We start from the raw sequence: 17,447 nt of genomic DNA, 5'->3' as shown, positions 1-17,447 counted from the left end.
TCAAAAATAAATTAAAAAATCCACGACTATTTGTCTCAAAAATAAATTAAAAAATCCACGACTATTTGTCTCAAAAATAAATTAAAAAATCCACGACTATTTGTCTCACAAATAAATTAAAAAATCCACGACTATTTGTCTTAAAAATTGTTTAAAAAATCCACCACTATTTGTCTCAAAAATAAATTAAAAAATCCACGACTATTTGTCTCAAAAATAAATTAAAAAATCCACGACTATTTGTCTGAAAAATTGTTTAAAAAATCCACGACTATTTGCCTCAAAAATAAATTAAAAAATCCACGACTATTTGTCTGAAAAATTGTGTAAAAAAATCCACGACTATTTGTCTGAAAAATTGTGTAAAAAAATCCACGACTATTTGTCTCAAAAATTGTTTAAAAAATCCACGACTATTTGTCTGAAAAATTGTTTAAAAAATCCACGACTATTTGTCTCAAAAATTGTTTAAAAAATCCACGACCATTTGTCTCAAAAATTGTTTAAAAAATCCACGACTATTTGTCTTAAAAATTGTTTAAAAAGTCCACGGCTATTTGTCTTAAAAATTGTTTAAAAATCCACGACTATTTGTCTTAAAAATTGTTTAAAAAATCCACGACTATTTGTCTCAAAAATAAATTAAAAAATCCACGACTATTTGTCTCAAAAATAAATTAAAAAATCCACGACTATTTGTCTCACAAATAAATTAAAAAATCCACGACTATTTGTCTTAAAAATTGTTTAAAAAATCCACCACTATTTGTCTCAAAAATAAATTAAAAAATCCACGACTATTTGTCTCAAAAATAAATTAAAAAATCCACGACTATTTGTCTGAAAAATTGTTTAAAAAATCCACGACTATTTGTCTCAAAAATAAATTAAAAAATCCACGACTATTTGTCTGAAAAATTGTTTAAAAAATCCACGACTATTTGCCTCAAAAATAAATTAAAAAATCCACGACTATTTGTCTGAAAAATTGTGTAAAAAAATCCACGACTATTTGTCTGAAAAATTGTGTAAAAAAATCCACGACTATTTGTCTCAAAAATTGTTTAAAAAATCCACGACTATTTGTCTGAAAAATTGTTTAAAAAACCCACGACTATTTGCCTCAAAAATAAATTAAAAAATCCACGACTATTTGTCTCAAAAATAAATTAAAAAATCCACGACTATTTGTCTGAAAAATTGTTTAAAAAATCCACGACTATTTGTCTGAAAAATTGTTTAAAAAATCCACGACTATTTGTCTGAAAAATTGTTTAAAAAATCCACGACTATTTGTCTGAAAAATTGTTTAAAAAATCCACGACTATTTGCCTCAAAAATAAATTAAAAAATCCACGACTATTTGTCTGAAAAATTGTTTAAAAAATCCACGACTATTTGTCTGAAAAATTGTTTAAAAAATCCACGACTATTTGCCTCAAAAATAAATTAAAAAATCCACGACTATTTGTCTTAAAAATTGTTTAAAAAATCCACGACTATTTGCCTCAAAAATAAATTAAAAAATCCACGACTATTTGCCTCAAAAATAAATTTAAAAATCCACGACTATTTGTCTGAAAAATTGTGTAAAAAAATCCACGACTATTTGTCTGAAAAATTGTGTAAAAAAATCCACGACTATTTGTCTCAAAAATTGTTTAAAAAATCCACGACTATTTGTCTGAAAAATTGTTTAAAAAACCCACGACTATTTGCCTCAAAAATAAATTAAAAAATCCACGACTATTTGTCTCAAAAATAAATTAAAAAATCCACGACTATTTGTCTGAAAAATTGTTTAAAAAATCCACGACTATTTGTCTGAAAAATTGTTTAAAAAATCCACGACTATTTGTCTGAAAAATTGTTTAAAAAATCCACGACTATTTGTCTGAAAAATTGTTTAAAAAATCCACGACTATTTGCCTCAAAAATAAATTAAAAAATCCACGACTATTTGTCTGAAAAATTGTTTAAAAAATCCACGACTATTTGTCTGAAAAATTGTTTAAAAAATCCACGACTATTTGCCTCAAAAATAAATTAAAAAATCCACGACTATTTGTCTTAAAAATTGTTTAAAAAATCCACGACTATTTGTCTTAAAAATTGTTTAAAAAATCCACGACTATTTGTCTTAAAAATTGTTTAAAAAATCCACGACTATTTGTCTTAAAAATTGTTTAAAAAATACACGACTATTTGTCTTAAAAATTGTTTAAAAAATCCACGACTATTTGTCTTAAAAATTGTTTAAAAAATCCACGACTATTTGTCTCAAAAATAGTTTAAAAATCCACGTCTTTTTGTCTTAAAAATTTTTTAAAAAATCCACAACTATTTGTCTCAAAAATTGTTTAAAAAATCCACGACTATTTGTCTCAAAAATTGTTTAAAAAATCCACGACTATTTGTCTCAAAAATTGTTTAAAAAATCCACGACCATTTGTCTCAAAAATTGTTTAAAAAATCCACGACTATTTGTCTTAAAAATTGTTTAAAAAGTCCACGGCTATTTGTCTTAAAAATTGTTTAAAAATCCACGACTATTTGTCTTAAAAATTGTTTAAAAAATCCACGACTATTTGTCTTAAAAATTGTTTAAAAAATCCACGACTATTTGTCTTAAAAAGTGTTTAAAAAATCCACGACTATTTGTCTTAAAAAGTGTTTAAAAATCCAAGACTATTTATTTCAAAAATTGTTTAAAAAATCCACAACTATTTGTCTCAAAAATTGTTTAAAAAATCCACGACTATTTGTCTGAAAAATTGTTTACAAAATTCACGACTATTTGTCTCAAAAATAAATTAAAAAATCCACGACTATTTGTCTCAAAAATAAATTAAAAAATCCACGACTATTTGTCTGAAAAATTGTTTAAAAAATCCACGACTATTTGTCTGAAAAATTGTTTAAAAAATCCACGACTATTTGTCTGAAAAATTGTTTAAAAAATCCACGACTATTTGTCTCAAAAATAAATTAAAAAATCCACGACTATTTGTCTCAAAAATAAATTAAAAAATCCACGACTATTTGTCTCAAAAATTGTTTAAAAAATCCACGACTATTTGTCTTAAAAATTGTTTAATAAATCCACGACTATTTGTCTTAAAAATTGTTTAAAAAATCCACGACTATTTGTCTCAAAAATTGTTTAAAAATCCACGACTATTTGTCTGAAAAATTGTTTACAAAATTCACGACTATTTGTCTCAAAAATAAATTAAAAAATCCACGACTATTTGTCTCAAAAATAAATTAAAAAATCCACGACTATTTGTCTGAAAAATTGTTTAAAAAATCCACGACTATTTGTCTCAAAAATAAATTAAAAAATCCACGACTATTTGTCTGAAAAATTGTTTAAAAAATCCACGACTATTTGTCTGAAAAATTGTTTAAAAAATCCACGACTATTTGTCTGAAAAATTGTTTAAAAAATCCACGACTATTTGTCTCAAAAATAAATTAAAAAATCCACGACTATTTGTCTCAAAAATAAATTAAAAAATCCACGACTATTTGTCTCAAAAATAAATTAAAAAATCCACGACTATTTGTCTCAAAAATAAATTAAAAAATCCACGACTATTTGTCTCAAAAATAAATTAAAAAATCCACGACTATTTGTCTCACAAATAAATTAAAAAATCCACGACTATTTGTCTTAAAAATTGTTTAAAAAATCCACCACTATTTGTCTCAAAAATAAATTAAAAAATCCACGACTATTTGTCTCAAAAATAAATTAAAAAATCCACGACTATTTGTCTGAAAAATTGTTTAAAAAATCCACGACTATTTGCCTCAAAAATAAATTAAAAAATCCACGACTATTTGTCTGAAAAATTGTGTAAAAAAATCCACGACTATTTGTCTGAAAAATTGTGTAAAAAAATCCACGACTATTTGTCTCAAAAATTGTTTAAAAAATCCACGACTATTTGTCTGAAAAATTGTTTAAAAAATCCACGACTATTTGTCTCAAAAATTGTTTAAAAAATCCACGACCATTTGTCTCAAAAATTGTTTAAAAAATCCACGACTATTTGTCTTAAAAATTGTTTAAAAAGTCCACGGCTATTTGTCTTAAAAATTGTTTAAAAATCCACGACTATTTGTCTTAAAAATTGTTTAAAAAATCCACGACTATTTGTCTTAAAAATTGTTTAAAAAATCCACGACTATTTGTCTTAAAAAGTGTTTAAAAAATCCACGACTATTTGTCTTAAAAAGTGTTTAAAAATCCAAGACTATTTATTTCAAAAATTGTTTAAAAAATCCACGACTATTTATTTCAAAAATTGTTTAAAAAATCCACGACTATTTATTTCAAAAATTGTTTAAAAAATCCACGACTATTTATTTCAAAAATTGTTTAAAAAATCCACGACTATTTACTTCGAAAATTGTTTAAAAAATCCACGACTATTTATTTCAAAAATTGTTTAAAAAATCCACGACTATTTATTTCAAAAATTGTTTAAAAAATCCACGACTATTTATTTCAAAAATTGTTTAAAAAATCCAAGACTATTTATTTCAAAAATTGTTTAAAAAATCCACGACTATTTATTTCAAAAATTGTTTAAAAAATCCAAGACTATTTATTTCAAAAATTGTTTAAAAAATCCACGACTATTTATTTCAAAAATTGTTTAAAAAATCCACGACTATTTATTTCAAAAATTGTTTAAAAAACCCACGACTATTTATTTCAAAAATTGTTTAAAAATCTACGATTTTTGTCTTAAAAATTCTTTAAAAAAATCCACACCTATTTGTCTCAAAAATTCTTAAAAAATCCACCACTATTTGTCTCAAAAATTCTTAAAAATCCACAACTATTTGTCGCAAAAATTCTTTAAAAAATCCACGAATATTTATCTCAAAGATTCTTTAAAAAATCCACAATTATTTTTCTCTTTTTTCTTTCATAAAGCATACTTTAAGGCTTGTGTTCGAATATATTATAACCACAATAAATTTTGGTGTTGATTGCAGCTTATGAGGATAGTCAATAACCTGATAAAAGAAAACGCGCGTCCTATTTCTGCAGAAGCTTTCTTTGAATTGAACACGATGATGTCTGATGTCGCAAATGTGTTATCATATCAGTTGTGCGGGGACATTTACATCGAAAGGAGGTTGAAGATGTTTGTAAACGAAATATTAATTGCAATAATTTCCATTCTGCTTTGTTACGTTTGTAGAATATTTTATAAAAATTTTACCTATTGGAGAAGACAAAACATACCCTGCGATTCACCCAATTGGATAGTGGGTAATTTAAAGGGCATCTCCATTACCAATTCATTTCGTCAGATATGGCAAGAATACTATGATAAGTACAAGGATAGTGGCTGTCCATTTGTGGGATTTTATTGGTTCACCAGGCCGGGGGTGTTTGTGTTAGATCCAATACTTATAAAACAAATACTCATTAAAGACTTCTCCAAGTTTTCGGATCGTGGTATTATGTATTGCAATGAAGAAGATGATCCATTGACGGGTTCACTGTTCAATTTATCTGGAGCGAAGTGGCGTTATATGCGTAACAAAATATCACCTGCATTTACAGTGTGCAAAATAAAGGCCATGTTTCCATTGTTTAAAAGGGAAGCCGAGGAACTTGTGAAGCTGTTCAAAGAGACCCCTTCCCTCGATCCCATTTTGGAAGTAAGAGACTTAATTTCCCGTTACACCGCCGATGTCATTGGCAGTTGTGCCTTTGGCATGGAAATAAATAGCTTGCAGCAACCTAATACCGAATTTCTCAAAATGTGTCGCAGAGCCTTGGTAGAACAACGTATGGGAATTGTTATACGTTTTAGCTATCCTGATATTGCCCGTCGTCTGCATGTTAAACACACCCTTGGTGATGTGGAAGAATATTTTATTGATATTATAAGGAACACATTGCAATGTAGGGAGCAAAGTGGTGTGAGGCGCAATGATTTTATAGATATTCTGCTGGATTTGAAAAATAACAATTTGGGAGAGGATGCCCAAAATTTGTCTTTTGGTCAAATTGCTGCTCAGATATTTTCTTTCCTTTTGGCTGGCTATGAAAGTTCTTCGACCGCTATGGCATTTGCTTTATATGAATTGGCCCAAAATCCCACAGAGCAGGAGAAGGCCAGGCAAGAGGTTATAGAAGTTATCGAGAGACATGATCAGTTATTTAGCTATGAGTGTCTCAAGGATTTGGTGTATTTGGAGCAAATAATGAAAGGTAAGGCAAAAGAAATTTATATTATATAACAAGTAAGAAACTATCAGTCAGCTGTGGTGACACAGATATAACCTCAGCTTCGGACTTATCTATCGGGATTTTTATTTGCACCAATTTCTCAGGAAGTATGGTTAAGTTGTTTAACAAATACTTTTTCAAATCGTAGATTTTTTAAGCGTGGATTTTTTTAAAAAAAATTTTTGCAAAGCGTAGATTTTTTAAAAAATATTTTTTAAAGGATGGATTTTTTAAAAAATATTTTTTAAAGCGTGGATTTTTTAAAAAATATTTTTTTGTTGAAGAAGTTATTGAAAAATAACTTCGGTGGAGAATATCCACAAACAAGAAACAAGGGAACTGATGAGATCCAGTGGCGTGGATCGAAACTATAGTATTCCCTGCCTTACCCCTTGGCGAACAATGCCAAATCTTTTCCACTAATAAAATAGTTGTTTTAAAATATTAAAACAACAACAATGGGATTAAGCCAGACTATTTTGAAAAAACAAAATTGCAAACGCTATCCCAATAAAAAAACGCCACAATGCTTCAAATTGAAGACACTGGCACGACGTGTGTTGTTTTTGCTGTAAAGCAGACCAACCAAATTTTGGTGTGTGCATTCGTCGAAAATTCGACGACACATACAAGTGGAAGAGGTTTGAATTGTTTTCGCAGACACTTTCGTCGGAGTTGTATGAGGTTGCCAAGGAAAAACTTCTCATTGAACTTTTTTCTTTGCTTACCTTTATACTTCGAGCTGACGATTGATGTTTGGGTATAAAAAGTTTCTTGTTGAAGAAGTTATTGAAAAATAACTTCGGTGGAGAATATCCACAAACAAGAAACAAGGGAACTGATGAGATCCAGTGGCGTGGATCGAAACTATAGTATTCCCTGCCTTACCCCTTGGCGAACAATGCCAAATCTTTTCCACTAATAAAATAGTTGTTTTAAAATATTAAAACAACAACAATGGGATTAAGCCAGACTATTTTGAAAAAACATTTTTCCAGATCTTTGATTTTTTAAACAATATTTTTAAAATCATGGATTTTTTAAAAAATATTTTGTCGTGGATTTAAATAAATGCAAATCGTGGATTTTTTAAAAAATATTTTTTCGTGGATTTAAATAAATGCAAATCGTGGATTTTTTAAAAAATATTCCTTCAAAGCGCGGATTTTTTAAAAAATATTTTTCAAAGCTTAGATTTAAATTTTTTTCGAAGCGTAGAATTTTTAAAAAATTATTTTTTTAAAACTTTGATTTTTTAATTGTTTCTTTCGAAGCGTAGATTTTTTTAATAATTATTTTTTTAAAACTTGGATTTTTTATTTTTTTTTTTCAAATCGTGGATTTTTTAAGAAATATTTCAAATATTTTTTGTTCAAAGCGAGGGTTTTTTAAAAATATTTTTCCAAAGAGTGGATTTTCAACAAATATTTCTTTAAAGCGTGGATTTTTTAACAAATATATTTTCAAAGCGGGGATTTTTAAAAAATTTATTTCCAAATCCTGGATTTTTTAAATTTTTTTTTTTCAAATCGTGAATTTTTTTAATAACAAAATTTTTTCAAATCTTAGAATTTTTAAAAATATTTTTTCAAATCGTGGAATTTTTTAAAAATATTTTTTCAAGTCGTGGAATTTTTAAAAAATATTTTTTCAAATCGTGGATTTAAAAAAAAATATTTTTTCAAAGCGAGGATTTTTAAAAAAATATTTTTTCAAAACGTGGATTTAAAATTTTTTTCGAATCGTTGATTTTTTTAAAAAATATTTTTTTAAAGCGTAGATTTAAATTCTTTTGAAGCGTAGGTTTTTTAAATTTTTTTTTAAATCGTGGATTTTTAAAAAAAATATGTGTTTCAAAGCCTGGATTTTTTACAAGAATATTTTTTCAAAGCTTTAATTTTTTAAAACATATTTTTTCCAAGATTTGATTGTTTAAAAAATATTTTTTGAAATCGTGGAGTTTTAAAAAAATATTTTTCAAATTGTGGATTTTTTAATTCTTTTTTCAAATATTGGATTTTAAAAAAATATTTCTTCAAATCGTGGATTTAAAAAAAAAATATTTCTTTAAATCTTGGATTTTAAAATAAAATATTTCTTCAAATCTTGGATTTTAAAAAAAAATATGTCTTCAAATCTTGAATTTAAAAAAAAAAATATTTCTTCAAATCGTGGAATTTTAAAATTTCCTTCATTTTTTACATTTTTTAACAAATATTTCTTTAAAATATGAATTTTTTTAAAAATATTTTTTTTTAAGTGTGAATTTTTTTAAAAAAATATTTTTTCAAAGCGTGGATTTTTTAAATAATATTTTTTCAAAGCGTGGAATTTTTACAAATATTTTTTTCAAAGCGTGGATTGTTTACAAATATTTTTTTCAAAACGTGGATTTTTTAAATAATATTTTTTCAAAGCGTGGAATTTTTACAAATATTTTTTTCAAAGCGTGGATTGTTTACAAATATTTTTTTTCAAAACGTGGATTTTTTACAAATATTTTTTTCAAAGCGTGGATTTTTTACAAATATTTTTTTCAAAGCGTGGATTTTTTTACAAATATTAAAAAAAACATTTTTTGTAGCTTAGATTTAAAAAATTATTTTTTCAAAGCGTGGACTTTTTAAATAATATTTTTTCATAGCGTGGATTTTTTAAAAAAATATTTTTTCAAAACGTGGACTTTTTAAATAATATTTTTTCATAGCGTGGATTTTTTAAAAAAATATTTTTTCAAAACGTGGACTTTTTAAATAATATTTTTTCATAGCGTGGATTTTTTAAAAAAATATTTTTTCAAAGCGTGGATTTTTTTTAAAAATATTTTTTCAAAGAGTGGATTTTTTAAAAAAAGGTTTTTTCACAGCGAGTGTTTTTTTAAATATTTTTAAAGCGTGGATTTTTTTAATATATTATTTTTTGAAAGCGTGGGGTTTTCTCAATATTTTTTCAAAGCGTGGATTTTTTACAAATATTTTTCAAAGCTTGGATTTTTTACAAATATTTTTTCAAAGCTTGGATTTTTTACAAATATTTTTTTCAAAGCTTGGATTTTTTACAAATAGTTTTTTCAAAGCGTGGAATTTAAAAAAAATATTTTTTCAAATCGTGGATTTTTTTAAAAAAAAATATTTTTTCATATCGTGGATTTTTAAAAAAATATTTCTTTAAATCTTGGATTTTTAAAAAAAATATTTCTTCAAATCTTGGATTTTTAAAAAAAAATATTTCTTCAAATCTTGGATTTAAAAAAAAAAAAAAATATTTCTTCAAATCTTGAATTTTTTTTTTAAGTGTGAATTTTTTAAAAAAATATTTTTTCAAACCGTGGATTTTTTACAAATATTTTTTTCAAAGCGTGGATTTTTTACAAATATTTTTTTCAAAGCGTGGATTTTTTACAAATATTTTTTTCAAAGCGTGGATTTTTTACAAATATTTTTTTCAAAGCGTGGATTTTTTACAAATATTTTTTTCAAAGCGTGCATTTTTTACAAATATTTTTTCAAAGCGTGGATTTTTTACAAATGTTTTTTTTTCAAAGCGTGGATTTTTTACAAATATTTTTTTCAAAGCGTGGATTTTTTACAAATGTTTTTTTTTTCAAAGCGTGGATTTTTTACAAATATTTTTTTCAAAGCGTGGATTTTTTACAAATATTAAAAAAAACATTTTTTGTAGCATAGGTTTACAAAAAATATTTTTTCAAAGCGTGGACTTTTTAAATAATATTTTTTCAAAGCGTGGATTTTTTAAAAAAATATTTTTTCAAAGCGTGGATTTTATTTAAAAATATTTTTTCAAAGATTGGATTTTTTAAAAAAATGTTTTTTCACAGCGAGTGTTTTTTTAAATATTTTTAAAGCGTGGATTTTTTAAAAAAATATTTTTTGAAAGCGTGGGGTTTTCTCAATATTTTTTCAAAGCGTGGATTTTTTACAAATATTTTTTCAAAGCTTGGATTTTTTACAAATATTTTTTTTCAAAGCTTGGATTTTTACAAATAGTTTTTTCAAAGCGTGGAATTTAAAAAAAAATATTTTTTCAAATCGTGAATTTTTTAAAAAAAAAATATTTTTTCAAATCATGGATTTTTAAAAAAAAATATTTTTTTAAAGCATAAATTTTTTAACAAATATTTGTTCAAAGCGTGGATTTTTTTACAAATATTTTTTTCAAAGCGTGGATTTTTTAACAAATTTTGTTTCAAAGCGTGGATTTTTTAACAAATTCTTTTTCAAAGCGTGGATTTTTTAGCAAATATTTTTTCAAAGCGTGGATTTTTTAACAAATATTTTTTCAAAGCGTGGATTTTTTAACAAATGTTTTTTCAAAGCGTGGATTTTTTAACAAATATTTTTTCAAAGCGTGGATTTTTTAACAAATAATTTTTCAAAGCGTGGATTTTTTAACAAATATTTTTTCAAAGCGTGGATTTTTTAACAAATATTTTTTCAAATCGTGGAATTTTTTAAAAAAAATTTAAATCGTGGATTTTTTAACAAATATTTTTTCAAAGCGTGGATTTTTTAACAAATATTTTTTCAAATCGTGGAATTTTTTAAAAAAAATTTAAATCGTGGATTTTTTAACAAATATTTTTTCAAAGCGTGGATTTTTTAACAAATATTTTTTCAAATCGTGGAATTTTTTAAAAAAAATTTAAATCGTGGATTTTTTAACAAATATTTTTTCAAATCTTTGATTTTTTAAAAAATCCACGATTTGAAAAAATATTTTTAAAAAAAAATCGTGGATTTTTTAAAATATATTTTTCAAATCGAGGATTTTTTAAAAATTATTTTTTCAAATCGTGGATTTCTTAAAATATATTTTTTCAAATCGAGAATTTTTTTAAAATTATTTTTTCAAATCGTGGATTTTTTAAAAAATATTTTTTCAAATCTTGGAATTTAAAAAAAAAATTTAAATCGTGGATTTTTTACAAAAATACTTTTTCAAAGCTTTAATTTTTTAAAAAATATATTTTCAAATCGTGGATTTTTTAAAAAATATTTTTTCAAATCGTGGATTTTTTAGAAATGTTTTATTAACCGTGAATTTTTTAAAAAAATATTTTTTTAAATCGAGGATTTTTTAAAAATTATTTTTTCAAATCGTGGAATTTTTAAAAAAAAATTTTAAATCGTAGATTTTTTAAAAAATATTCTTTTAAATCTTTGATTTTTTAAAAAATATTTTTCAAATCATTGATTTTTTTAAAAATATTTTTTAAAAAATCCACGATTTGAAAAAATATTTTTAAAAAAAAAATCGTGGATTTTTTAAAATATATTTTTTCAAATCGTGGATTTTTTTAAAATTATTTTTTCAAATCGTGGATTTTTTAAAAAATATTTTTTCAAATCGTTGAATTTTTAAAAAATATTTTTCAAATCGTGGATTTTTTAAAAAATATTGTTTCAAATCGTGGATTTTTTAAAAAATATTTTTTCAAATCGTGGATTTTTTAAAAAATATTTTTTCAAATCGAACATTTTTTAAAAAATATTTTTTCAAATCGAGGATTTTTTAAAAATTATTTTTTCAAATCTTGGATTTTATTTTTTCAAATCGTGGAATTTTTAAAAAAAATATTTGTTCAAATCGTGGATTTTTTAAAAAACAATTTTTCAATTCTTGGATTTTTTAAAAAAATATTTGTTCAAATCGTGGATTTTTTAAAAAATATTTTTTCAAATCGTGGATTTTTTAAAAAATATTTTTTCAAATCGTCGATTTTTTAAAAAATATTTTTTCAAATCGTGGATTTTTTAAAAAAATATTTTTTTCAAATCGTGGATTTTTTAAAAAATATTTTTTTAAATCGTGCATTTTTTAAAAAATATTTTCAAAAGCGTGCATTTTTTAAAAAATATTTTTTTAAAGCGTGAACTTTTTAAAAAATATTCTTTTAAAGCGTGAACTTTTTAAAAAATATTTGTTCATAACATGGATCTTTTAAAAAAATATTTTTTTAAAGCGTGGATTTTTTAAAAATATATTTTCATAATGTGGATTTTTTAAAAATATTTTTTCATAGAGTGGGTTTTTAAAAAATATTTTTCTAAAGCGTGGATTTTTTAGAAAAATATTTTTTCAAAACTTGGATTTCTTAAAAACAATTTTTTGCAAACCTGGATTTCTTAAAAAATATTTTCTCATAACATAGATTTTTTAAAAAGTATTTTTTTAAAGCGTGAACTTTTTAAAAAATATTTCTTCATAACATCGATTTTTAAAAAAAGTATTTTTTAAAGCGTGGATTTTTTAAAAATATTTTTTTATAATGTGGATTTTTTAAAAATATTTTTTCAAAGAGTGGATCTTTATAAAAATATTATTTCAAAGCGTGGATTTTTTAAAAAATATTTTTTCAAAGCGTGGAAGTATTATTTAAAAAATATTTTTTCAAAGCGTGGAAGTATTTTTTAAAAAATATTTTTTTCAAAGCGTTTTTCAAAGTGTTTGTACTGCACACAAGTCTCCCTTGATAACAATTTCCTTTGCCGTCTTATTTCTGTTCCTGGCTATTTGTGGTGGACCACAATATTATTTTACATATCATATATCTCCCACCTCTAACGTCTATCACATTTTAATAAATTTTACCTTTAATTCCTTTCCAGAAACTCTACGCCTCTATAGTTCCCTCCCTGTGCTCAATCGCATGGCCCTAGAGGACTATGTAGTGCCGGGACACCAACAGTTTATTATCAAAAAAGGTATGCCAATTTTTGTACCTGCCGCTGCAATTCATCGTGATGAACGCTACTACCCAAATCCTCATAAATTTAATCCTGACAATTTTTCTCCCGAAATGGTGGCTATGCGGGATTCTGTACTATATCTGGCATTTGGTGAAGGTCCACACAATTGTGTTGGAGTGCGTTTTGGTAAAATGCAAGTTATCATTGGTCTCGCATTACTCTTGCGCAACTTTAGATTTTCCGTTTGTGAGAGGACACAAATACCCATGGAATTTGATAAGAAAAGTTATATGACATCTCCCGCAAAGGGTATATATTTAAAAGTAGAAAAAAATTTAGATTAAATTGTATTATTTTTTAATTAAATAAATTGCCAAATCTTCTTTAAAGATCTGATCAATAGTGGCCAAATCTAGGTACCACTTAGTTGTCGGCATATTAATAGTTTGGAAAGGTTTTCTTTTGATGGCTTTAGCTCATCTCTGTAATAGTAAAATTTTCAGACTTCATTTTCACTCTTCTCCCAACACTTCTCCGAGAATGTAGGTTACTTTTCTCTGTTAAAGGTTTGAGCATGCGTTTCATTTTTCAGATAGGAATAGGTTATGAAGTAGATGATACAGAGGCCCATTCAGTGTGCCAACTTCAATCTCGAACCTGTATTCCTTCATTTTTGTTCTGTGACATTTTTGAAGCCGCTACTTTTGTATACTGGCAGCTGAAATTCTAATATCCATCATCTTTTGCCATATTAAAGTCAAACAAAACTAAGATTTGGATCCTATCGTGCGCTACTTTAGCCTTCTTTTCTATAAACCTAAAATTCAGCAAGTCCTGTATAATTTCCGGGGTAAAAGTTTCAAATATTACATTTTACCAAAAACAGGTTTTCCAATTTTTTTTTCCACTAATAGAGTCAACCTTCACACACTTACTTACTTAGCCGGCTTTTTACAGAACATATCGACACCTCCAAATAATAGTATGCTAAGTCTGAAAAGTTAGTTTTGCAGGAGAAGCTCTCAAAGTTTACAGTTTTCTTTGACCTTCACTACTATTCTGAGTAAACATTTCTTTATAACTTCTGTTCGGATTGACCGATCATTACCAAAATTTGACAGAATTTAAGTTAAAGGACGTAAAACGCAAAAATGTAAAGAACTTGAAAACATGCTAAGTCCACTTAGCATACTATTGTTTGGAGGCGTCGATATGTTCCATAACTCATAAATAACTGTTGTTAAAACGCTTTCAAACCCCAATCGGATTAGAACACATGACACGTCAATGTCAAGTGCAATGTAAAATTTAATGATTTTCAAACAAGTTTCAGCAAGAAATTTAGTTTAGTTTCGTATTCCAACTAAAGCGGATAACTTTTTAAAAATTTGCAATACGGAGGAAAAACAAAAAATTAAATTTAAATTAATATGACGTGGTCTTTAATATTTCTGGCTATTTTCTTAGTAGTTTTCCGCTGGCTGCGAAGGCATTTTTCATATTGGCAGATACGTGGAATACCTGTCGATAAGCCCAAGTGGGTGTTAGGAAATTTTAGCAGCGCCTTGGTCTCTAAATCTCTTTGCCAATTATTACGCGATTATTGTGAGAAATATAAAACGCGAGGACCCTTTGTGGGCTTCTATTGTTTTAGCCAGCCGACAGTGTTCGTGGTGGATCCCGAACTAATACGTCGAATACTTATAACAGACTTTTCGAAATTTAATACCCACATGATGTATTGCAACGAGCGTGATGATCCCCTAACGGGGCAATTATTTAACTTAACTGGAGATAGATGGCGTACCATGCGCCAGAAGCTGACACCCAATTTTACTTCGGGTAAAATAAAGGCCCTATTCCCCGTGATTGCCAATATTGGCATGAAATTTATGCAGGTCTTGGAGGAGGAATCAATGCAGAGTCAACAAGTTCTAGATATTGCCGATTACATGAATCGTTTTACCAGTGACGTTACCGGTTGCTGTTCCTTTGGCCTTGAAATAAATAGTTTGCGGAAATCCGACTGTGAATTTCGTCAAATGTGTCACAAGGCATTGGGTAAACATCGTTATGATTTGTTGGGTTATTTTGTGCTCCTGTGTTTTCCCAAATTATCGCAGAAGCTGCACATAAAAGAAACTCTAGCAGATGTTGAGAAGTTTTTTATGGGCCTTGTTGAGAGTACTGTAAAATACAGAGAAGAAACTATGCTGAGGCGTAATGATTTTATGGACATGCTAATTGACCTGAAGAAATCAGGGGATCTCACCTTAAACGAAGTGGCTGCCCAGGCATTTTTATTTATGTTGGCCGGTTATGAATCAACATCGAGCACATTGACCTATGCCTTGTATGAGTTGGCCCAAAACCAGGTGGTCCAACAAAAGGCACGAAATGAGGTTTTGGAAAGGTGAATTATGAATACCTAAGGGAATTGGTGTATTTGGAACAAATAATGCAAGGTAAAGACTTGCGGAATTTTCATAAAAAATCGGAAAAATCCCCCTAAAAATTCCATATAAAAAATGTTATAAATATTTTACAGATTTCTTCCCTTCTAAACATTAATTAAAACCTATTTCCCCCCTTTTCAGAAACTCTACGCTTATATCCCATTGCTTATGTATTGACACGCCAGACATTAGAGGATTATACCATAACCGATCTTCCCAACTTCTGCATCAAGAAAGGCACACCCATATTTCTACCGGCCGGAGCCATACAACGAGATGAACGTTATTTTTCTCAACCGAATATCTTTAAGCCAGACAATTTCAGTGCTGAAAATGTAAAGGCTAGACATTTCTGCCTTAACTTATCCTTTGGCCAGGGACCACGTAATTGCATTGGTTTGCGTTTCGCTAAAATGCAAACTTTAATTGGTTTAACGCTATTGTTGAGTAATTTCAAATTTTCAATTTGTAACCAAACCCCCATACCGTTGATTTATAAGAAGAGAAATTTTATGAATTACCCTGAGAAAAAGATTTTTTTGAAAGTGGAGAAAATCGAATAAAAACTGATTCAATACAAAACAAACGTGATAATTATTCAATCACCAACGCAGCAATCTTGAATTTTTAAGAATAATTCAATGGTCGGATAATTTTTAAAAAATATTTCTGCAATAATCGTGGATTTTTTTTAAAAATATTTTTTCAATAGTGGATTTTTTAAAAAATATTTTTTCCATAAGTGTGGACTTTTAAAAATATTTGTTCGATAATGGTGGATTTTTTTAAAAAATATTTTTTCGTAATCTTAGATTTTTAAAGAATATTTTAACGCAGTAAACGTGCATATGTTAAAGAATATTTTTAACGCACAGTAAACCTATTTTTTTGTTTAAATCGTGGATTTTTTAAAGAATATATTTTCAAAAATCCTAGATTTTTGTATGAATATTTTTTTCAGAAATCGTATATTTTTTAAAGAATAAAATCGTAGAATTTTTAAAAAATGTTTTTTTAAAATATATTTTTTTAATATCAAGGATTTTTTGAAGAATATTATTTCAAACTCGTTGATTTTTCAAAGAATGTTTTTAATAATTGTTATACTTTTCAAAAATTTGGGATTTTTTAAGGAATATTTTTAATAACTGTGAATTTTGTTGCGTTGATTTTTTCTTTCAAAAATCGTAAATTTTTCAAGAATATTTTTAATAATTTTTGATTTTTTAAAAAATATTTTTAAATAACTGTAGATTTTCGAAACAATATTTTTTTCATGTTTTAAGTAATATTTGTTTAAAAATTTTCAATTTTTAAAAAAAGTACTTTTCAATAATTGTGGACTTTTTTAAAAAAAATTCACTAATCGTGTTTTTTAAATATTTTTGCAATAATCGTGGATTATTGAATATATCTTTCAAAAGTCGTGGATTGTTTAAAGAATATTTTTTCAAAAACCGTGGATTTTTTTAAGAATATTTTTTTTCAAAAATCGTGGATTTTTTTAAGAATATTTTTTTTCAAAAATCGTGGATTTTTTTAAGAATATTTTTTTTTCAAAAATCGTGGATTTTTTTAAGAATATTTTTTTTTTTTCAAAAATCGTGGATTTTTTAAAGAACAATTTTTAAAAATGTTTAAGTTTTTGCCTTTTTAGGGGCGAAGGCCATTATTTATGAGATTTTAATTAATTTAATTAATCGAGCTCTATGACCTAAGGAGATTACATTGAAAAATTGATATCTAGCGAAGTCCTACACACACATCAACCGCTATGCGACGATCGTTTCGTTAGCTGGTTAGGCTAACATCCTCAGGCATATTAGATGTTGTTGTTGCTAGACAATTTTCGCCATTTGGAGTCCATATTTATACATCCAAGATTGCAAATTTGAAGCTTTTTATTTCCAAAGACGACTCATTTGTCCCCCTTCTATTCCAGAAATCAATTTTTCAATATTACATTCATATTACAGCCAATGGTTTTTTTCCATCGTGGACTGTATATGTCTTTTACAT

The 17,447-nt window shown here is 26.2% G+C and overlaps 1 protein-coding gene across 1 annotated transcript; it reads left to right on the top strand.

Annotated features, from left to right (window-relative positions):
- The first annotated feature begins 5,091 nt into the window (after nucleotides 1-5,091).
- LOC141386903 (probable cytochrome P450 6a21) lies at nucleotides 5,092-16,014 on the top strand. The gene is made up of 3 exons (XM_073955805.1): nucleotides 5,092-5,165; nucleotides 5,223-6,244; nucleotides 15,570-16,014. Exons 1-3 carry the CDS (start codon nucleotides 5,092-5,094, stop codon nucleotides 15,989-15,991), a joined length of 1,518 nt encoding a protein of 505 aa, XP_073811906.1. The 3' UTR covers nucleotides 15,992-16,014.
- The last annotated feature ends 1,433 nt before the right edge of the window (nucleotides 16,015-17,447 follow it).

The sequence above is a fragment of the Musca autumnalis genome, unplaced genomic scaffold (assembly GCF_047663935.1).
Source record: "Musca autumnalis isolate F117 unplaced genomic scaffold, ASM4766393v1 scaffold_5, whole genome shotgun sequence".
Taxonomy (NCBI): Eukaryota; Metazoa; Arthropoda; class Insecta; order Diptera; family Muscidae; genus Musca; species Musca autumnalis.
The sequence above is the reverse complement of the archived record's forward strand: the minus strand, read 5'-3'. Positions and strand labels throughout refer to the sequence as shown.